The sequence below is a fragment of the Neofelis nebulosa genome, chromosome 6, assembly GCF_028018385.1.
Source record: "Neofelis nebulosa isolate mNeoNeb1 chromosome 6, mNeoNeb1.pri, whole genome shotgun sequence".
Lineage (NCBI taxonomy): Eukaryota > Metazoa > Chordata > Mammalia > Carnivora > Felidae > Neofelis > Neofelis nebulosa.
In genome coordinates this window covers 34,512,668-34,536,084 of record NC_080787.1, presented here as the reverse complement: position 1 = coordinate 34,536,084, position 23,417 = coordinate 34,512,668, and the positions used below count along the sequence as shown (strand labels likewise).

The 23,417-nt window shown below is 38.1% G+C and overlaps 1 protein-coding gene across 1 annotated transcript in view; it reads left to right on the top strand.

Moving 5' to 3' along the window:
* TSBP1 (testis expressed basic protein 1) overlaps positions 1 to 20,785 on the top strand; it is a 181,847-nt gene extending 161,062 nt beyond the window's left edge. Inside the window, exons 39-41 of the mRNA XM_058736135.1 lie at positions 5,091 to 5,111; positions 19,788 to 20,138; positions 20,262 to 20,785. Coding sequence (XP_058592118.1) covers positions 5,091 to 5,111; positions 19,788 to 20,138; positions 20,262 to 20,785 — 896 coding nt within the window. The remainder of the gene's footprint in view (positions 1 to 5,090; positions 5,112 to 19,787; positions 20,139 to 20,261) is intronic.
* The last annotated feature ends 2,632 nt before the right edge of the window (positions 20,786 to 23,417 follow it).

Below are 23,417 nucleotides of genomic sequence, written 5' to 3'. Positions count from 1 at the left end.
TAATCTAGTTAATAATCCTTTGTGATTTTTAGACACTACAAATACCTTTTCGTGGTCTATCATATGTCTTTGAAATTTATCTATGATCCTTTCATAAAATAAATAATTAATTTATATTTATTCAGTTGTTCACATGCAGTTTTTTGCTTTGAGAATATTAAAAAGTCCTTCCCTACCTTCAAGGTCGTGAAATATTTCACACAATTTCTTCCATTATTATTATAGCTTTGTCTTTGAAACTTAGGACTTGAATCTATTCGTCCATATTTTTCCCACTGCACCATGCTGATTTCAATAAAGACATATTAAGCCATTACCAGGTTTCTTTCATACATGAAGATCCCAATGATTCTGTAGAGAGACCTAAGATCAAGGAGAATGAGGAGTATCGCTTCCTCCTCAGTAATCCTGTAAAACTTCTGACACAAATATAACTGTTTGTTAATGTGACAAGTCAACTGCTGAGTCCTTAAGAGAAGCAAAGCCTTGCTCTACTCACTGCACATCTGCAGCATCTGAGTATCTGAATCATGGCAGACATGCAAAGGACACTTGGTTTTTTTCTTATTACTTTTGTACAACTTAGAATGAGATAGGATGTTGTGGAGTCAAACAAACCTAGACTCCAGTACCAGATCTGTCACTTATTTGGTCTGTTACTGAGTTAGGATAATAGTCCTCTTCTGCCTTAAAGAATGGCAAAGCCAGTGTAAGAGAAAATGAAGAAAATTGGAGTAATAAAGTGAATGAAAAAAGTCAAGGAAGTAAAGTTTAAAGAAAGATATTTAGAGCTCTAGTAATACATTGCCAGCATGGAACTCTGAGGAGGAGACAACATAATGCAGAGAGGGGTTTGCTCTGGAACTAGGTTGCTTGATTTTCAAATTCTGGTGGGATTTTGGCTGTGTGATTTTGGTGATAAAAATGAGGTGAGGGGCACCTGGGTGGCTCAGTCAGTTAAGTGTCTGACTTCAGCTCAGGTCATGGTCTCATAGTTTATGGGTTCTAGCCCTGCATGGGACTCTGTGAGGATAGCTCAGAGCCTGGAGCCTGCTTCAGGTTCTGTGTCTCCCTCTCTCTCTGCCCCTCCCTACTGGTGTTCTGTCTCTGTCAAAAACAAAAAAACAAAAAAACAAAAAAAAGAGATAATATTAGTAAGATAGGAGTACTCTTTGAATTAAAAAACTCTAAGAATAATGCCAGGGGACTAGAAAGTGGTCAATATAAATTAACTACTATTATCGTTCATTCTATAAAGGAAATAAAGGCCCAGACAAATGTACTATAAAGAATTTAGATTTCTTCCAATCAACCAAAGACATTCACTTGTTTCTGGCTTATGTTGACTAATATAGGAGAAGCAAGAGTAAGCTGGCTTTTTATTTATCTCTGTATTCTATAATATTTTATAGTAAGGATTTTTTTTTCTCTCCCTGAATGCTACCAATATCCACCACTGGCAATATAAACTTCTTTCTTCTTTCTTCCCTCCTAAGAATATTTTAAGAAACCCAAAACAAAACAAAAAAATTAACTGCAAAGTTGAGGTTTTTTTAATGACAAATGTGATCAAACCACACACCTACATATATTTTCTTGTTATACCATTGTAGCAAGGGTGGAAGACTCTATTATAATGAACTGAGATATTGAAACTCAACCTGAAGATGTATTTTAGAGAGATATTTAGATGGATGTGTTGGTATTTTATAAACTACCAAAGGAACCTCCAAAACCTCTTACATTTCTTAATTAAAGCAATTTTGGGGCAATCAAGTACATGAAGGATTTTTGCTTAATCAGCCTGTTACAAAACCCAGCTTTGCATATCCCAATATTTTTAAAAATCTGTATTCTCCTTCCATTAATCACCATTTTTGGAAGGTATTGTCAGTTTGTGGGGAAACTTAAATGCAGTAATTAAGTAAACAAAAAACCAAAATAAAAATAATCTTTCCCCCAAAAGACAAATTGATATAGGAGAGTTTAGATAGAAATAATGGACAAGAACCCAATAAACCACATCAATTAATGGATTGCATATTTTAAAAGAAATACTGTTCTAAATTTAGTTTAAATTCCTTGCCAAAAACGGGGCGCCTAGGTGGCTCAATTTGTTGGGCGATTGACTTCGGCTCGGGTCATGATCTCATGGTTTGTGAGTTCAAGCCCCGCATTGGGCTGTGTGCTGGCAGCTCAGAGCCTGGAGTTTGCTTCAGATTCTGTGTCTCCCTCTCTCTCTCTGCCCCTTCCCCACTCATGCTCGATCTCTCTCTGTCTTAGAAATAAATAAACATTAAAAAAATTCCTTGTCAAAAGCAAACAAAAACAAAATACTAACAGGTGGAATTCACAAGTATTAAGCAAAGAATATTAAACAAATAATGAAACAATTTCATTAAATTAATGAAAATATAGTATAACGGAAAGTAGGGAATTTAAATGTAGGGAGTACATTTAGGGAAATTAACTTCTTCCAAGACTTCCAAATATAACTCACTGCAACATATAGGCAATGTTTCAACCCACTGCAATGTTTGAAGAGAAGAGGCTTAAATCAATTCCTCTTTTAGGGTTCCTGGACCCAATTCCAATGTGGGGTGTTCCCCCACACTTAATTCTGACATTACCTACCCAAGGATCGCATCAGATTCTATAGGTTAAGGGTTCAGTCCTAGAAGAGTGCTCCCTATCCCCACAGTCGTAAGCCTAGGCTGTTACCTGCGCTCCTGACCCACCAGCTACAGACAGCTACAGACTCACCAGCTACAGTGACCTCCTCCTCATGTTTGATCAATTTGCTACCTCAGCATATAGAATTCAGAGACACACTTAACAGACATTTACCAGTTAACTAAAGGATAAGATAAAAGAAAAAAGTCAACAGCCAGATGAAAAGATACATAGAGCAGGGTCCTAAACAAAGGAACACAAAGTCCTTGTGTTTGTGGAGCTTGGGGCCCAGCTTAGAAACACAAAGAAGCACACAAATCAGATGATTAAAGATAAAACTCAGTGTTGGTGATGCCAAACCGGCCAAGGCCCCAAGAGGGAGCACTTCAGAGGGTTCTTGGCTTTGCCCAAGAAAGAATTCAAGAGTAAGCCATTTAGAGAAATGGATCAAGATTTATTAAGTATAGAAGTGAAAAAAGGAGACACTTTATAAACAAAGTAGTAGTTTCTCCTCCCAGGTAAGGAAGAGGACCTCTTTTTGCTTCTAACAAAGGGTTTTATATGTTTTTTAAATTAGCTAATCATACAGAGAAGAGGCTTACTTTTTAACTTTGGGTATATCACTCCCATTGGGCAGTTAGTTTTTCCATGGTCTTAGGGTTATAGAATTACCCATAGGGAGTGATTTCAAGAATGTCCAATCTATGTGGCTTTTACTACCAGAAGGAGTGGGGTCTTGTAGTTTTCTACGAGTCATATCTTGTGACTCTTTTTATGACCTGCTGACTTTTAGGTTAAAGGTCAGCCTAAAATCCAAAATGGCTTTACTTTGGTCAGCTTATCTCCTGAACCTCCCTTCCCTCCTGCCTCAATAGCAAGGTTATAAAAGCAAATAGACAAATTTCTAAGGATAACAGCAAGTCCACAAAATGACTAGATATCTTGACCAAGTAACCACACATTATGTAGGAGTCAAGAAAATAACACAAGGGGAAACAAAAATAAAAATAAAAATAAGCTATAAATATAGCCTAAGGTATAGGAAAGAAGCCAAATGTTCACCTGTGGAGAAATAATTGGGCTGTTAACATAATAAGGCAATAAATTACAATTAGTAATGTCAATTTTTTTCCTTTCTAAATTAGAAGTTGTGGGACTAGACAATAAGTTATTTAGCTGTTTCTCACTTTGTTAGGTCAGTTAGCTCCAGATGAATGTGAGATTCATTTTTTCAATGTTTTTTTTTTAATTTCAGTATGCAAAAACTGATTTTCTTTTTAATTGCTTTTCGTTCCAAATAACAAAAATCAACCTGAAGATAAGAAAAGACTACCAGTTTAAAACGTAAATAAAAAGATTAGGAAAGACAAAGATTGACATTACTTATACTTTAGTATTTGAATTATTGGAGGATTGTGGAATAAAAGTAACTAGAGAAACAAAGTAGGGGAGCAGGAAACAAGAACAGTGAAGAGAATGAAAAAGTAAAGCTGTCAGGTTTAAATGACTAGTGTTTTTCCAAGTTATGAAAGGTTTTCTAGTCCCAGAGAGAACAGAAAGAAACTCCAACATTTATTTATGAACTTTGTGCTAACCAGTCTAGGCCCAAGAAAAAATGGTGACCATTGAGTGGAATGAGCCTCCCTTTGATAGAGACACAAGCATAAGCTTCTCACTTGGTGGGGACTCTCCAGAGGGATGCAACGGAGTTTAGTAGCTAGATCATGAACACCTAGCATGCCTTCCAGTTCCAGACAGAATATATTTTTTTATAAAAGAATCCCTTTCCTTGGGTTAAAGCATCAAAGTAATTGATGCAGGGGCTCCTGGGTGGCTCAGTCGGTTGAGGGTCTGACTTCGGCTCAGGTCATGATCTTAAGGTTCATGAGTTGGAGCCCCACATCAGGCTCTGTGCTGACAGCTCAGAGCCTGGAGCCTGCTTCAGATTCTGTGTTTCCTTCTCTCTCTCTGCTCCTCTCCCACTCATGCTCGTCTCTCTCTGTCTCTCAAAAATAAATAAACATTAAACAAATTTTTTTTAAAAAGCAAAGTAATTGATGCAGCAGTTTTGATGGTTATTGGGTATTATTTTAAAAGACCCCTAGGGAGGGGCACCTGGATGGCCCAGTCAGTTAAACGTAGGACTTCCATTCATGTCATGATCTCACTAGTTCATGAGTTCCAGCCCCGTGTCTGTTGAACCTAACATCAGGGTCTGAGCTGACAGCATAGAGCCTACCTCAGATCCTCTGTCTCCCTCTCTCTGTGCCCCTCCTGTGCTCTCATGTGCTCTTTCTCTCAAAAACAAATGAATATTTAAAATGTATTTAAAAGACCCCTGGAGAAAGATTAACAATGGGTAAATGTATTGTACACACAAAAGACTGACAATGTTTTTGCTTGTATTTGTATTTCAGCAAAATCAGCTCCACTCTTAAGTAAGTTTATTATCTTTTTTGTAATTTTCATATATACTGCAGTATCACAGACTTTTATTAAACTGAGTTTTCCTTTTCAGTAGCATAAAAGATAACATTGTACCAAATTTTAATGATGTGCTTAAAATTTAATCTTACTGAATAAATTGAGGACTTTGTTAAGTCAACTCTCTTTCCAGTGTCAAAAAAGGTTCACCCCGGGAAAAGATACAAACCATGAAATTTTGGGTGAGATGAATTGGAAGCAGGAAAAGGAAGCTAGCCAGGGAAATAAAGAGGCAAAAAACAAGAAATAAGTCATGAAAAGTAAACTGTGGAAGCAACCAATAAACTCTAAATGTAGCACCCTAATGTATTACTATTAAAAAGCTAGACAGCAGGGGGAGTGAATTTTTGAATTGACCATTAACAGTATCTCCACCAGGAATTCCAAATTACTTGGTTCTCATTATAGAGGAATAAGAATTCAGGGAGAGTAAAATATAGGAGGTGAAGGTAGTAGCAAGGTTGAAACCAAGTGAGCTTTGATAAGTTTCTAAAGTACTTCTTCTGTTAGAATCTCAGAGAAAAGGAGAGAGGATGGCTCTTTCATCTCAGCTAATAGAAGGTTTAGTGTGCAGCAGACGGATACAATCTCCTTCCCCAGAGGGCTATCATTGATAACGTTCTACAACTCACAAGGGGAAAAAAGTAATGTGCTTCTTTGTCTTTGAATTATACAAGATGTTCCAGCATACAGTAAACTGTTTTCAACTTCCAATTTCTGGTTTATTTTACATTTTCCAGTTACCAGAATGTTCCCTCTCCCTGGCATTTTCAATTCTAGATAAATTCATATTATTCAATCCCACTCTTTTTGTTACAGAATCTATTATTAAAGATTATGGGGAAATATAAACTATACTGAAAGTAAGGAGGAACAATAATAGGTCAGTAACATATATAAAGTTCACATCAAATAAAGAACAATACTCATGGTGTACAAAAAATTAAAAGGTTAGGTAAGTAAATTAGCAAGGAGAAAAAAGAAATAGAAATTAAGATTACAAATATCTAATGTTGATAATATCATTAGGATGCCTGAACTTTGCAGTGTATATGGAAGGAATTAAAAGAATAGAGATTTTGCCTACCAAAATACTTTGCCCTCGTCCTTTCCCTTCAATGATAGACTCCAAAGGTGGCACCAAATCCCTGAAGTCCCAAACAACACAGAGGTCAACCATCTAGCCCTTGTCATTTCATGTGTCCAGGAGGGATTTCTCTAGAATTTATACCAATAGACAGTCTTTTTATTTCCAGTTGTTTGCAGAATGCAACAATTTACACATACTCCAACTGTAAGAGAAAGTGTCCCTCACCCCACATCTTTTACACATCTTACTGTTTTGTTGGATAGAAAGCCACCATAAGTAATCTCGTATTTTTTTCCTTGGGGTTTTCATTTTCTTAAAAAATCATCAATGATCTTTAGGAATGCCACAGATGTAAAACAGTTTGAAGTACAGAACTCTGGTGGTCAGAGTGAAAATAGCAGGTGCAGGAACATTAATTTCTGCTTTTCTGATGGGTACTTCCTCCTTCCTGGTTGTTTTAATTTACATTTCCTTGACCACTTCCGAGGTGAAGCACTTCTCTACACGTACTTATTGGCCACTCAGGCTTTTACCTTTTAAAAGTAATCCAGTCGCTTCCTTTGCCCATTTTCCTATTACATTTCTGGAACCTTTCTTATTGATTTTCTGGCATTTTATGCATTCCAGGGATTCACTCTGTGTGATTCTTAACACATTGAAAATATTTTCTCCCAATGAATCATGTGTCCCTGAACTTTATCTAAAGTGAACGGTCTTGAACAAAAATCCTGAGGTCAAATACATCAACTTTTCATAATACTGTTTGTGATTGAAAGTTTTAAGAAAGTTTCAAGACCAAAAAGAGCGTCCACCTTTTCTTTTTTGCCGCAGTTTCACCTTTCACATTCGTGTCTTTATGCCATATATTCATACTCTTTCCACTGCACTAAGCCCCAAGGCATCTTTACATTGAACCAGGCTCTACTACCTAAGAAGTGGTCTTAAAAAATATCCTAACTGGGGTCCTCTTTAGTGTTCCACTAGTATCTTGCTCCACACTTTAATAAAGTAATTACACATTTCTGTAATCATTTAACATAACTGCTGACTTCAACTTTATGACACTATCAAGTCCTTCAAGGGTAGGCTCACTCTGCTCTACTCTTTTCAGTACCAAGGATGGTGCCTGGACCTTGGCAGATACTTAATAAACATTTGTGAAATGGCAGAGGCTTACCATTCTCACTTTTCCCACTACTAGAAAGCTTGAAGAGGGATAGAAACATGGGGGAAACCTAAGAATAGAACAAACCCAATTTCAATCCCAGATCTGGCATTAATTAGGTTTGACAGGCTCCTAGTTTACAATTCTGTGGCCTCTCAGAAAGGCCAAAAGAGGCCAAAAGGCCATTTTATTTTAAAAACAAAAATGAGGGAGAAAGCGTGACTTTTCTTTTTTATTTTATTATTTTTTTTTATTTTAGAGAGAGTGTGTGTGTGTAAGTGGGGGAGAGGAGGGCAGATGGACAGAGAGAGAATCTTTTTTAATTTTTTTAATGTTTATTTATTTTTGAGAGAGAGAGACAAAGTGTGAACAGTAGAGGAAGGGGAAAGAGAGGGAGACACAAAATTTGAAGCAGGCTCCAGGCTCTGAGCTGTCAGCACAGAACCCAATGTGGGGCTCAAAACCATGAACCATGAGATCATGACTCGAATCGAAGTCGGACGCTCAACTCACTGAGCCACCCAGGGGCCCCAGACAGAGAGAGAGTCTTAAGCAGGCTCCACACTCAGTATGGAGTCTGGCATGGGGCTGGATCCCCTGGCCCCAGGATCATGACCTGAGCTGAAATCAAGAGTCAGACACTCAACGAACAGAGCCACCCAGATGCCCCAAAAGTGTGACTTTTAAACATCTACAAAATAAAGTGTTTCAAAAAAGAAAGACAAAGCTGCAATATTATAGCACCGACACAGCTAACTGGGATGCAGGGAAGCAGTTCCACATGCTGGAAGGTAGGCTTACAGAGGCTTGGATGCTTTAGCTCAAATTAAAAACCGTGTGACTTCAGGCAACTTACTTTACCTTACTGGACCCAGTTTTCTTATCAGTAAAATGGGAAGAATAATAGGATTGTTGTGAAGAGTAGAACAACACCTAGCAAGTGATTTATAAAATTAACTATTATGATTTTATGCTGTACTTTTGCTAAAGGCCAGTGTAATCAAAACCTGAAGTCTCCTCCCAGGCATGTGTTTCTGCCTTAACTTAGGAAGAGCTGAGAAAAGTTGGAATTAATTCTTAGTTATATGATTTGCTTTTGGTTTTTTTTTGTTTTTTTTTTTTTAATTTATTTTTTTTAATATATGAAATTTACTGTCAAATTGGTTTCCATACAACACCCAGTGCTCATCCCAAAAGGTGCCCTCCTCAATACCCATCACCCACCCTGCCCTCCCTCCCACCCCCCATCAACCCTCAGTTTGTTCTCAGTTTTTAACAGTCTCTTATGCTTTGGCTCTCTCCCACTCTAACCTCTTTTTTTTTTTCCCCTTCCCCTCCCCCATGGGTTTCTGTTACGTTTCTCAGGATCCACATAAGAGTGAAACCATATGGTATCTGTCTTTCTCTGTATGGCTTATTTCACTTAGCATCACACTCTCCAGTTCCATCCACGTTGCTACAAAAGGCCATATTTCATTTTTTCTCATTGCCACGTAGTATTCCATTGTGTATATAAACCACAATTTCTTTATCCATTCATCAGTTGATGCACATTTAGGCTCTTTCCATAATTTGGCTATTGTTGAGAGTGCTGCTATAAACATTGGGGTACAAGTGCCCCTATGCATCAGTACTCCTGTATTCCTTGGATAAATTCCTAGCAGTGCTATTGCTGGGTCATAGGGTAGGTCTATTTTTAATTTTCTGAGGAACCTCCACACTGCTTTCCAGAGCGGCTGCACCAATTTGCATTCCCACCAACAGTGCAAGAGGGTTCCCGTCTCTCCACATCCTCTCCAGCATCTATAGTCTCCTGATTTCTTCATTTTGGCCACTCTGACTGGCGTGAGGTGGTATCTGAGTGTGGTTTTGATTTGTATTTCCCTGATGAGGAGCGACGTTGAACATCTTTTCATGTGCCTGTTGGCCATCCGGATGTCTTCTTTAGAGAAGTGTCTATTCATGTTTTCTGCCCATTTCTTCACTGGGTTATTTGTTTTTCGGGTGTGGAGTTTGATGAACTCTTTATAGATTTTGGATACTAGCCCTTTGTCCGATGTGTCATTTGCAAATATCTTTTCCCATTCCGTTGGTTGCCTTTTAGTTTTGTTGGTTGTTTCCTTTGCTGTGCAGAAGCTTTTTATCTTCATAAGGTCCCAGTAATTCACTTTTGCTTTTAATTCCCTTGCCTTTGGGGATGTGCCGAGTAAGAGATTGCTACGGCTGAGGTCAGAGAGGTCTTTTCCTGCTTTCTCCTCTAAGGTTTTGATGGTTTCCTGTCTCACATTCAGGTCCTTTATCCATTTTGAGTTTATTTTTGTGAATGGTGTGAGAAAGTGGTCTAGTTTCAACCTTCTGCATGTTGCTGTCCAGTTCTCCCAGCACCATTTGTTAAAGAGACTGTCTTTTTTCCATTGGATGTTCTTTCCTGCTTTGTCAAAGATGAGTTGGCCATACGTTTGTGGGTCTAGTTCTGGGGTTTCTATTCGATTCCATTGGTCTATGTGTCTGTGTTTGTGCCAATACCATGCTGTCTTGATGATGACAGCTTTGTAGTAGAGGCTAAAGTCTGGGATTGTGATGCCTCCTGCTTTGGTCTTCTTCTTCAAAATTACTTTGGCTATTCGGGGCCTTTTGTGGTTCCATATGAATTTTAGGATTGCTTGTTCTAGTTTCAAGAAGAATGCTGGTGCAATTTTGATTGGGATTGCATTGAATGTGTAGATAGCTTTGGGTAGTATTGACATTTTGACAATATTTATTCTTCCAATCCATGAGCAGGGAATGTCTTTCCATTTCTTTATATCTTCTTCAATTACCTGCATAAGCTTTCTATAGTTTTCAGCATACAGATCTTTTACATCTTTGGTTAGATTTATTCCTAGGTATTTTATGCTTCTTGGTGCAATTGTGAATGGGATCAGTTTCTTTATTTGTCTTTCTGTTGCTTCATTGTTAGTGTATAAGAATGCAACTGATTTCTGTACATTGATTTTGTATCCTGCAACTTTGCTGAATTCATGTATCAGTTCTAGCAGACTTTTGGTGGAGTCTATCGGATTTTCCATGTATAATATCATGTCATCTGCAAAAAGCGAAAGCTTGACTTCATCTTTGCCAATTTGGATGCCTTTGATTTCCTTTTGTTGTCTGATTGCTGATGCTAGAACTTCCAGCACTATATTAAACAACAGTGGTGAGAGTGGGCATCCCTGTCGTGTTCCTGACCTCAGGGAAAAAGCTCTCAGTTTTTCTCCATTGAGGATGATGTTAGCTGTGGGCTTTTCATAAATGGCTTTTATGATCTTTAAGTATGTTCCTTCTATCCCGACTTTCTCAAGGGTTTTTATTAAGAAAGGGTGCTGGATTTTGTCAAAGGCCTTTTCTGCATCGATTGACAGGATCATATGGTTCTTCTCTTTTTTTTTGTTAATGTGATGTATCACGTTGATCGATTTGCGAATGTTGAACCAGCCCTGCATCCCAGGAATGAATCCCACTTGATCATGGTGAATAATTCTTTTTATATGCTGTTGAATTCGATTTGCTAGTATCTTATTGAGAATTTTTGCATCCATATTCATCAGGGATATTGGCCTGTAGTTCTCTTTTTTTACTGGGTCTCTGTCTGGTTTAGGAATCAAAGTAATACTGGCTTCATAGAATGAGTCTGGAAGTTTTCCTTCCCTTTCTATTTTTTGGGATAGCTTGAGAAGGATAGGTATTATCTCTGCTTTAAATGTCTGGTAGAACTCCCCTGGGAAGCCATCTGGTCCTGGACTCTTATTTGTTGGGAGATTTTTGATAACCGATTCAATTTCTTCGCTGGTTATGGGTCTGTTCAAGCTTTCTATTTCCTCCTGATTGAGTTTTGGAAGAGTGTGGGTGTTTAGGAATTTGTCCATTTCTTCAAGGTTGTCCAATTTGTTGGCATATAATTTTTCATAGTATTCCCTGATAATTGTTTGTATCTCTGAGGGATTGGTTGTAATAATTCCATTTTCATTCATGATTTTATCTATTTGGGTCATCTCCCTTTTCTTTTTGAGAAGCCTGGCTAGAGGTTTGTCAATTTTGTTTATTTTTTCAAAAAACCAACTCTTGGTTTCGTTGATCTGCTCTACAGTTTTTTTAGATTCTATATTGTTTATTTCTGCTCTGATCTTTATGATTTCTCTTCTGCTGCTGGGTTTAGGGTGCCTTTGCTGTTCTGCTTCTATTTCCTTTAGGTGTGCTGTTAGATTTTGTATTTGGGATTTTTCTTGTTTCTTGAGATAGGCCTGGATTGCAATGTATTTTCCTCTCAGGACTGCCTTCGCTGCGTCCCAAAGCGTTTGGACTGTTGTATTTTCATTTTCGTTTGTTTCCATATATTTTTTAATTTCTTCTCTAATTGCCTGGTTGACCCACTCATTCATTAGTAGGGTGTTCTTTAACCTCCATGCTTTTGGAGGTTTTCCAGACTTTTTCCTGTGGTTGATTTCAAGCTTCATAGCATTGTGGTCTGAAAGTATGCATGGTATAATTTCAATTCTTGTAAACTTATGAAGGGCTGTTTTGTGACCCAGTATATGATCTATCTTGGAGAATGTTCCATGTGCACTCGAGAAGAAAGTATATTCTGTTGCTTTGGGATGCAGAGTTCTAAATATATCTGTCAAGTCCATCTGATCCAATGTATCATTCAGGGCCCTTGTTTCTTTATTGACTGTGTGTCTAGATGATCTATCCATTTCTGTAAGTGGGGTGTTAAAGTCCCCTGCAATGACCACATTCTTATCAATAAGGTTGCTTATGTTTATGAGTAATTGTTTTATATATCTGGGGGCTCCGGTATTTGGCGCATAGACATTTATAATTGTTAGCTCTTCCTGATGGATAGACCCTGTAATTATTATATAATGCCCTTCTTCATCTCTTGTTACAGCCTTTAATTTAAAGTCTAGTTTGTCTGATATAAGTATGGCTACTCCAGCTTTCTTTTGGCTTCCAGTAGCATGATAAATAGTTCTCCATCCCCTCACTCTCAATCTAAAGGTGTCCTCAGATCTCAAATGAGTCTCTTGTAGACAGCAAATAGATGGGTCTTGTTTTTTTATCCATTCTGATACCCTATGTCTTTTGGTTGGCGCATTTAATCCATTTACATTCAGTGTTATTATAGAAAGATACGGGTTTAGAGTCATTGTGATGTCTGTATGTTTTATGCTTGTAGTGATGTCTCTGGTACTTTGCCTCACAGGACCCCCCTTAGGATCTCTTGTAGGGCTGGTTTCGTGGTGACAAATTCCTTCAGTTTTTGTTTGTTTGGGAAGACCTTTATCTCTCCTTCTATTCTAAATGACAGACTTGCTGGATAAAGGATTCTCGGCTGCATATTTTTTCTGTTTAGCACACTGAAGATATCGTGCCAAGCCTTTCTGGCCTGCCAAGTTTCAAAGGAGAGATCAGTCACGAGTCTTATAGGTCTCCCTTTATATGTGAGGGCACGTTTATCCCTTGCTGCTTTCAGAATTTTCTCTTTATCCTTGTATTTTGCCAGTTTCACTATGATATGTCGTGCAGAAGATCGATTCAAGTTACGTCTGAAGGGAGTTCTCTGTGCCTCTTGGATTTCAATGCCTTTTTCCTTCCCCAGTTCAGGGAAGTTCTCAGCTATAATTTCTTCAAGTACCCCTTCAGCACCTTTCCCTCTCTCTTCCTCCTCTGGGATACCAATTATGCGTATATTATTTCTTTTTAGTGTATCACTTAGTTCTCTAATTTTCCCCTCATACTCCTGGATTTTTTTATCTCTCTTTCTTTCAGCTTCCTCTTTCTCCATAACTTTATCTTCTAGTTCACCTATTCTCTCCTCTGCCTCTTCAATCCGAGCCGTCGTGGTTTCCATTTTGTTTTGCATTTCGTTTAAAGCGTTTTTCAGCTCCTCGTGACTGTTCCTTAGTCCCTTGATCTCTGTAGCAAGAGATTCTCTGCTGTCCTGTATACTGTTTTCAAGCCCAGCGATTAATTTTATGACTATTATTCTAAATTCACTTTCTGTTATATTATTTAAATCCTTTTTGATCAGTTCATTAGCTGTTGTTATTTCCTGGAGATTCTTCTGAGGGGAATTCTTCCGTTTGGTCATTTTGGATAGTCCCTGGAGTGGTGAGGACCTGCAGGGCACTTCCCCCGTGCTGTGGTGTATAACTGGAGTTGGTGGGCGGGGCCGCAGTCCGACCTGATGTCTGCCCCCAGCCCACCGCTGGGGCCACAGTCAGACTGGTGTGTGCCTTCTCTTCCCCTCTCCTAGGGGCGGGATTCACTGTGGGGTGGTGTGGCCCGTCTGGTCTACTTGCACACTGCCAGGCTTGTGGTGCTGGGGAGCTGGCGTATTAGCTGGGGTGGTTAGGCAAGGTGCACGGGGGCGGGAGGGGCAGGCTTAGCTCGCTTCTCCTTAGGTGATCCACTTCAGGAGGGGCCCTGTGGCAGCGGGAGGGAGTCAGATCCACTGCCGGAGGTTTGGCTCCGCAGAAGCACAGAGTTGGGTGTTTGCGCGGAGCGAGCAAGTTCCCTGGCAGGAACTGGTTCTCTTTGGGATTTTGGCTGGGGGATGGGCGGGGGAGATGGTGCTGGCGAGCACCTTTGTTCCCCGCCAAGCTGAGCTCTGCCGTCCGGGGGCTCAGCAGCTCTCCCTCCCTTTGTCCTCCAGCCTTCCCGCTTTCTGAGCAGAGCTGTTAACTTATGACCTCCCAGACGCTAAGTCGAGCTTGCTGTCGGAACACAGTCCGTCCGGCCCCTCCGCTTTTGCCAGCCCGACTCGGGGGCTCTGCTTGGCCGGCGAGCCGCCCCTCCGCCCCGGCTCCCTCCCGCCAGTCCGTGGAGCGCGCACCGCCTCGCCGCCCTTCCTACCCTCTTCCGTGGGCCTCTCGTCTGCGCTTGGCTCCGGAGACTCCGTTCTGCTAATCCTCTGGCGGTTTTCTGGGTTATTTAGGCAGGTGTAGGTGGAATCTAAGTGATCAGCAGGACGCGCGGTGAGCCCAGCGTCCTCCTACGCCGCCATCTTCTGGAACTAGTCTATACCAAACATTTAAAGAAGAGTTGGGGCTCCTGGGTGGCTCAGTCGGTTGAGCGTCTGACTTCAGCTTAGGTCATGATCTCACGGTCTGTGAGTTTGAGTCCCGCGTTGGGCTCTGTGCTGACAGCTCAGAGCCTGGAGCCTGCTTTGGATTCTGTCTCCCTCTCTCTTTGCCCCTCCCCTGCTCATGCTCTGTCTCTCTCTGTCAAAAATAAACATTAAAAAAGATTTTAAAAAAAGAAGAGCTAACACCTGTTCTCTTGAAACTGTTCCAAAAAAATAGAAATGGAAGGAAAACTTCCAAACTCTTTCTATGAAGCCACCATTACCTTGATTCCAAAACCAGAGACCCCACTAAAAAGGAGAACTAATGACCAATTTCCCTGATGAACATGGATGCAAAAATCCTCAACAAGATATTAATCAACTGGATCCAACAATACATTAAAAAAATCATTCACCATGACCAAGTGGGATTTACACCTAGGATGCAGCACTGGTTCAATATCTGCAAAACAATTACTGTGATTCATCACATCAATAAAAAAAAGGAAAAGAGCCACATTATCCTCTCAATGGATGCAGAGAAAGCATATGAAAAAATACTTTCTTGATAAAACCCCTCAAGAAAGTAGGGATTGAAGGAGCATACCTCGAGATCATAAAAGCCATATATGAAAGACTCAACACTAATATCATCCTCAGTGGGGAAAACTGAGAGCTTTTCCCCTAAGGTCAGGAACAAGACAGGGATGTCCACTCTTGCCACTGTTATTCAACATAGTATTGGAAGCCTTAGCATCTGCAATGAGACAACACAAAGAAATAAAAGACATTCAAATCAGCCAGGGGGAGGTCAAACTTTCACTCTTCTCAGATGACATAATACTCTATATGGAAAACCCAAAAGATTCCATCAAAAAACTGCTAGAATTGATTCATAAATTCAGCAAAGTTGCAGGATATGAAATCAATGCACAGAAATTGGTTGCATTCCTATACACCATCAATGAAGTGACAGAAAGAGAAATCAAGGAATCCATCCCATTTACAGTTGCACAAAAAATCATAAAATACCTATGAATAAATCGAGCCAAAGAGGTGAAAAATCTATACACTGAAAACTATAGAAATCTTATGAAATAAATTGAAGAAGACACAAAAAATTGGAAAAAGATTCCATGCTCCTGGATAGGAAGGACAAATATTGTTACAATGTCAATAGTACCCAAAGCAATCTACATATTCAATACAATCCCTATCAAAATAACACCAGCATTCTTCACAGAGCTAGAACAAATAATCCTAAAATGTGTATGGAAGCAGAAAAGACCCCGAATAGCCAAAGCGATCTTGAAAAAGAAAACCAAAGCTGGAGGCATCACAATCCCAGACTTCAAGGTGTTACAAAGCTGTAAGCATCAAGACAGTATGGTACTGGCACAGGAATAGACACTCAGATAAATGGAACAGAATAGAGAGCCCATAAATGGACCCACAAACTTATGGCCAACTAATCTTTGACAAAGCAGAAAAGAATATCCAATGGAATAAAGACAGTCTCTTCAGTAAGTTTTGCTGGGAAAACTGGACAGTGACATGCAGAAAAATGAACCTGGACCACTTTCTTACACCATATACAAAAATAAACTCAAAATGGATGAAAGACCTAAACGTGACAGGAAACCATCAAAATCCTCAAGGAGAAAGCAGGCAAAAACCTCTTTGACCTTGGCCACAGCAATTTCTTACTCAACATGTTTCTGGAGGCAGGGAAACAAGAACAAAAATGAGCTACTGGGACCTCATCAAGATAAAAAGCTTCTGAACAGCAAGGGAAACAATCAGCAAAACTAAAAGGCGACCGACAGAATGGGAGAAGATATTTGCAAATGACATATCAGATAAAGGGTTAGTATCCAAAATCTATAAAGAACTTATAAAACTCAACACCCAAAAACCAAACAATCCAGTGAAGAAATGGGCAAAAGACATGAATAGATGTCTTCTTCTCCAAAGAAGACATCCAGATGACCAACAGACACGTGAAAAAACACGCAACATCACTCAACATCAGGGAAATACAAATCAAACCACCATGAGATACCACCTCACACCTGTTGGAATGGCTAACATTAACTTAGGCAACATGTTGGCAAGGATGCAGAGAAAGAGGATATCCTTTGCACTGCTGGTGGGAATGCAAACTGGTGCAGCCACTCTGGAAAACAGTATGAAAGTTCCTCCAAAAATTAAAAAAAGAACTACCCTATGACCCTTCAATTGCACTACTTGGTATTTATCCAAGGGGTACAGGTGTGCTGTTTCAAAGGGGCACATGCACCCCAACTGCTGTTTATAGCAACACTATCAAAAATAGCCAAATTATAGAAAGACCCCAAATGCCCATCAACAGATGAATGGATAAAGAAGATGTGGTATATATAAACAATGGAGTATTACTCAGCAATCAGAAAGAATGAAATCTTGCCATTTGCAACTACATGGATTGAACTAGAGGGTATTATGCTAAGTGAAATTAACCAGTCAGAGAAAGACAAGTATCATATGACTTCACTCTTATGAGGACTTTAAGATACAAAACATATGAACATAAGATAAGGGAAGCAAAAATAATATAAAAACAGGGAGGGGAGCAAAAACATATGAGACTCTTAAATATAGAGAACAAACAGAGGTTGCTGGAGGGGTTGTGGGAGGGGGTATGGGCTAAATGGGTAGGAGGCATTAAGGAATCAACTCCTGAAATCATTGTTGCACTATATGCTAATTAACTTTGATGTAAATTAAAAAATAAATTAAATTAAATTTTTAAAGAAGAAAAAAAGAAATGGTTAGAAATCATGAATAGACAAAATAAATAAATAAATACTAAAAATTATAAATAGTGTAAACATAATAATGTTATATAACTTAATATAATATTACAAATATAATATAAATATAATTGTATAAAAATGTATTCATTATTAATATTTAATATAATTTACTTGATAAATATAATATATAAATATTATAGCCTCAGTATATAATGATCTCTGGGGAATAAAAGAAATAAAGCAAAAGGTACAGGAAATGTATCAAACAATGAATGCTAAAAATCCAAAAATAGGTGCGCCTGGGTGGCTCAGTCGGTTAAGCATCCGGCTTTGGCTCAGGGCATGATGTTACGGTTTGTGAGTTCGAGACCCACATCGGGCTCTGTGCTGACAGCTCGGAGCCTGGAGCCTGCTTCGGATTCTGTATCTCTTCTCTCTGCCCCTTCCATGCTCATGCTCTGTCTCTCTCTGTCTCTCAACAATAAATAAACATTAAAAAAATTTTTTTAAATCCAAAAATACTAATCAAAGAAATACAAATAAATAAGGGCTTTTTAAAGAAGCTATTTGTGAAAGATTGGAAAGATTTACAAAGCATAATGTTTTGGGAGGGGTTGGTTGTATTTATATTTCTGACAATATGTTTCAAAATACAAAATGTGCATGTACTTTGACTAACATATTTATAGATTTTTTTTCTCAAAAAAAAAGAACAATTTTTCAAAGGTATATGTATTTGATGGCTTATCGCATCATTTTTACAATAAAGTTTGCAAATAATATTCATCAATAGGACATTGGCTCAAAATTATGAGTTTATATAAATGAAATATTACTCCAACTTTTAAATGATTATGCCAATCAATATTGTGGACACAGAACCCTGAAATGTTTTTAAGTTAAAAGACCACTGTATTATGTTTGACAGAATTTCTTCTTGTGTTGTGAGTTGTTAACCTCAAATATATTTGTTGTGTATTATTTTAGCAATTTTAAAAACTCATTGATGTGCTTTTTCTCACATTGTCCTTGCATAACTCTATGAGGTAAACAAGGCCAGTATTATTAACTCCATTGTACATATGAAAAAGTTGAAATACAAAAAGATTAAAAGTGTCTGGCAAAGGCCACATAATAAGTAATAGAACTCAAATATTTTTAAACTCGTCCAATGATTGCTCTGTTATCCTGAATCCAGTCTAACAAGCCTTCTCAAAACAACAGGCCTATTCCACAATTCCCACATTCCATCCAGGTTGGAAGCCCTGTTGAAAATGTCTTTCATAATATCCTCCCTCATCTCTTTACCCTCAACATCACCTGTCCAGTTTCATAAATTACATCATTTATTCCCAAAACTTTTAAGCTGCTGTGTGTTCCAGCTCCCCAAGTGTTAATTTTCCTTTACTAATAGAATACAGAGTGGGGGAAATGTGGGTGGGGGTTGCCCAATACAGATAATGCAACACCCAAACTCAAAACATCCACCTAGACTACAGCCAAAGAGAAGAGCCAATTAAAGAGTACATACACAGGTGGGCAGAAACAACTGAATAAATCTGTGTCTCCAGTGACAAATATCTGGTACTCTTACCAAGGGCTACCACTATGATGCATAACATATGGGCTCTCATTAAACTCTTGACCCATTCCCAATTTGGGTAGACTCCTAACTCTCATTACTTGCTTAAATTATATTATCTATCATATTTTGGTAACTACTTGTCCTATTTGCTCTAGATTAAATATGGAAAGATGCATTGAAACTTAATATAGACAAACACTCAAAATCAATTAAAAGATAAGTTAATAATGAAATGATTAACCAAAGGAATCTGGACTTCAATAAAACAAGTTATCATGCTCTATTTTTCCTTTCTATAAAAATATTAATTTTAGCTTGCTATGGCTCACACAGCAATAAATATTCCTTTTATTGACACAGGTACTATAAGAACCAGCTGTTTTGCCACCTTAAGTAATGCTAGTATCTCTAAATCACTTTTAAAGCAGAGCTCCTGAAAACATATGAGATAGCTAAGGAAAGTTCCAGCCTCATTGTCTCTCAAATTGCTGGCTTAGTAATTCTCTTTATCACTCAAAGGGAGGTGGAGCTTCCATAATGAATCATATAAATATTATATAATAATATAAATTTTCTCAGAAACAGTTTTTCTTTTCAGCATACATCTCTAATCATACACTCTAGTCATGTTCTATTGAGGAATTTCCAATTCCTTTGTGTTGTATTTTTCCTTTTCTTGGTTTAATTCCTGAAAAGTCTGTATTCCAAGAACCTCTTTCCTGATCCTTTGTATGTGTATCCTTCACAAATTTTATGTTATTGGGAGAACAAATTTATTGTCTCAACCTTAAAACAAAGTAAAAGTGTTTGATAGCAAAAAATGTCAATAGAGAAAAACTAAGATATGAATGAATTATGCACTTTTATTATATTATCTGTTATATTTTCAGGTAATTGGAAAGAAGATTCAAAATCAGAAGTAAAAAGTGGCACTAAAGAAGCAAGAAATATGACCCCAAAACAGGATATTTATTTGATAATTCAGGGAGTCCCTTTACAAAATAGCCAGAGTGGTCCTAAATGGCAGCAGAAGCCAGGAGTAAGTAGCCTTGAGAAGACCTATGAAAAGAGACAAAAACAGAAAACTGGAGTGAAAGTTGAAGAGCTTCCTAAGAAAACTCAGAGTAAAGAAGAGAGAAGAGAAACAAAGGACAAAAGAAAAGATACTAAGAAGGACATGAATAAGGAAAAAGAAATAGATAAGGCCCAATCAATGGAAGGAGGTGGTGAAAAATATAAAGGTGAAGAAGAAGAAAGGATGAACATGGAAAAGAAGGGAGATGAGGACAAGGAGGATGAAGACAAGAAGGGAGATGAAGACAAGAAGGAAGACAAAGACTTAAAGGAGAAAAAACACAAGGAAGAGGAAAAAAACAAAAAGAACTATAAGAAAGGATATGAGGACAAGATAGAGGACAAGGATAAGGAGGGAGTGGAAGACAAGACAGAGGACAGGGACAAGAAGGGAGATGAGGACATAGAGCAAGGTGAGAATGAGGACAAGGAGAGAGATGGAGACAAGATAGGGGACATGGGCAATAATGGATATGAAGACAAGATAGAGTATAGGGACAAGAGAGATGAAGACCAGACAGAGGACAAGTACAAGGAGGGAAATGAGGACAAGACAGAGGACATGGGCAATATTGGAGATAAAGACATGACAGAGGATAGGGACAAGAAGGGAAATGGGGACACAAGGGAAGGTGAGAATGAGGACAAGGAAGAAGAGGAAAACAAGACAGAGGACAAGGATGAGGGAGATCCAGACAAGACAGAAGACAAGTCCAAGGAGGAAGATGAAGACAAGACAGAGGATATAAAGGGAGATTCTATGAAAAAAAAGGATAAAAAAAAAAAGTGGGTAAAGAGGACAAGAAGAACATAGACCCAAAAGAAGGTTATGGAAAGAAAATGGGCAGTAAAAAAAAAAAAAAAGATCACACTAAAGAAAAAGTAACACTAGATTTCATAAACTAAAAAAAGAGAATTGAATAATTTTGCTCTAACACATAAACTTCAAAACTAGCTCCCAGTCTTCTATGATGTAGGTTAAAATGATACACTCCTTACATTCTCTTTAGTCACAAATTTTCTGCTCCTTTGCTTGTAATCTGGAAGAAGATCTTTCAGAGATTGCTTCTATTTAGATCTCTGTCTCAAACTTCAGTTTCCAAACACAAGTTTTCAAAATGTATGTTCATTATGAACCATCGCTGGGAAAATACAATTAAGTAAAAATTAATTAAAACTCTGATTAAAGCAATGTAGAGTTATTTTTCTCAAAGAAGTGTGGTATTTCCCTGTCTAACCAAATACCTATTTACTTGGTCCCTACTAAGTTCAATATCCATAAAGGCATGCAAAAATATCTTTATCAAGTAGATAAATAAGAACATTAAACATTTAAAATATATAAATATTTTAAAAATGATTCAGAGCAGTAAATACAACAAGAAAGAATTCAGAAGAGGAAAATCCTTTTGGATAAGGATAATACATGAAAGATTTTCACAGGCAGTAGAATTTGAGCTGGGCATCAAAAGAAGATGGATAGGTTTGTATGTCGTTTGAGGCCCCTGGATTAGTAACTCCATTACTAGAGTATAAACTCCTTGAAGGAAGATCTATATCTTACCGTGCTCTCCACCCTCAGTGCTTACCACAGTGTTTACTAAATTGAATTGACTGGGAAAGGAAGTGAGAGAAAAAAAGTAAAATTTTAGAATATGGAAAGTCTATTTTAAAGGCAGAGAGTAGAGCAGAGAATCTGTGTGCAACAAATTTCCCCAAGGAAAAAGAAACAAAGGGAGATGAGGACCCTGCTGATGTAGATGATTTCAGCTGGCCCCGAGTAATCATTTTAATATTAATATTTAATACTTACTTTTATGTGAATTAACAAATGTATATCCAACCCATAAAACCCATGATTTTTGGAATTACAAATTAAGATGAGATTAAGTTAAAAGGTGAGTCAATTAAAAAAATTTTAAGTAAAAGTATTAGCATAGTAAAAACTATGACAAATGGGGGGGGTGGTATAAAACTGAGGGTATTAAAAGAAAACAGGGTGGGAATAAGAAACTAGAGTTCTAGGGGGACTTGAGCTTTTATTCCATTATTTGATAGGCAAAGGTATAAGCTGAGCTGTCTTTCAGAAAGAGTAATCTGGTGGGTTAGACAACAGAAAGGAGACTGAGAGATCAGCTAGAAGACTATTGTAGTAATACAGCCAGAAAAAGGCAACAACCTAACTCATTTGGAGGCAATAAGAATAAAATGAAAGGAACAGATGTGAGAACATTTCAAAAGAGAAATGAACTGACTTGGACAACAAACTGAATATATGTGACATGGAGAAACTCAAGATGACTCCAATTTGGTATTTGATAACTGATAACATGAAAACACCAATCATAGAAGGGAAATCCACAGGGAGAAAGATAATAAATTGTTCAGTTTGAAGAGAGATGTCATTATAGATACAAACTAGATCTCAGAAGGGAAGAGAGAACCACTTAAGAGTACAGATTAAAGGGTCATTTCCAAGGAAGAGATATTCAAATAATGAGGATTAAATCAAATCTCCAGAAGGGAGACTATAATCCTAGATACTTGTGCTTTGTTGAAACTTAGGAAAAAAAGCTCTGTCTCTCTCTCTCTCTCTCTTTCTCTCTCTCTCTCTCTCTCTCTCTCTCAAAAATAAACATTAAAAAAAATTTTTTAATGTAGTACCTGTGAAGTGCTACAAAGTGAAGTGAAGTAAAATGAGGTCTACTTATACTAACATTGAACTATTTCTTAGGCAGTTACTGCCATCTCATTTGCTGTCAATTTGCTCTTATTTGTTATCCATCATGCTCCTAAAATATCTCCAAGGGCTTACTTGCAATTGTTTTAGACCTCCTTCAAGTTTTTATTCTTTTTGTTCTTACCCGCTATGTATTTCTCAGAATCTTTGTTTGTTCTATTTTTGAGAAAGAGAGAGACAGAGCATGAGTGAGGGAGGGGCAGAGAGAGAGGAGGCACAGAATCCAAAGCAGGCTCCAGCCTCTGAGCTGTCAGCACAAAGCCTGATGTGGGGCTCAAAACCATGAACCATGAGATCATGACCTGAGCCAAAGTCAGACGCTTAACCGACTGAGACACCCAGGTGCCCCAAGAAAGTGATTTCTTGAGATAGAATCTATTCCTGGTGAAGATGCTATTGTTGCACTGACAAAGGCTTGACAATATTACATAAATTTAGTTGATAAAGCAGCAGCAGGGTTTGAGAGGATTGACTCCAATTCTGAAAGAAATTCTTTTATGAGTAAAATGCTATCGAACAGCATCACATGCTACAGACAAATTACTCATGAAAGAGCGAATTGATACAGCCAAACTTATTGTTGTCTTACTTTAAGAAATTGCTAAACCCATTCCAAACTTTAACAACCACCGCCCTGAACAATCAGTGGCCATCAATATTGAGGTAACCTTCTCCACCAGCAAAAAGATTGTGACTCGCTGAAAGC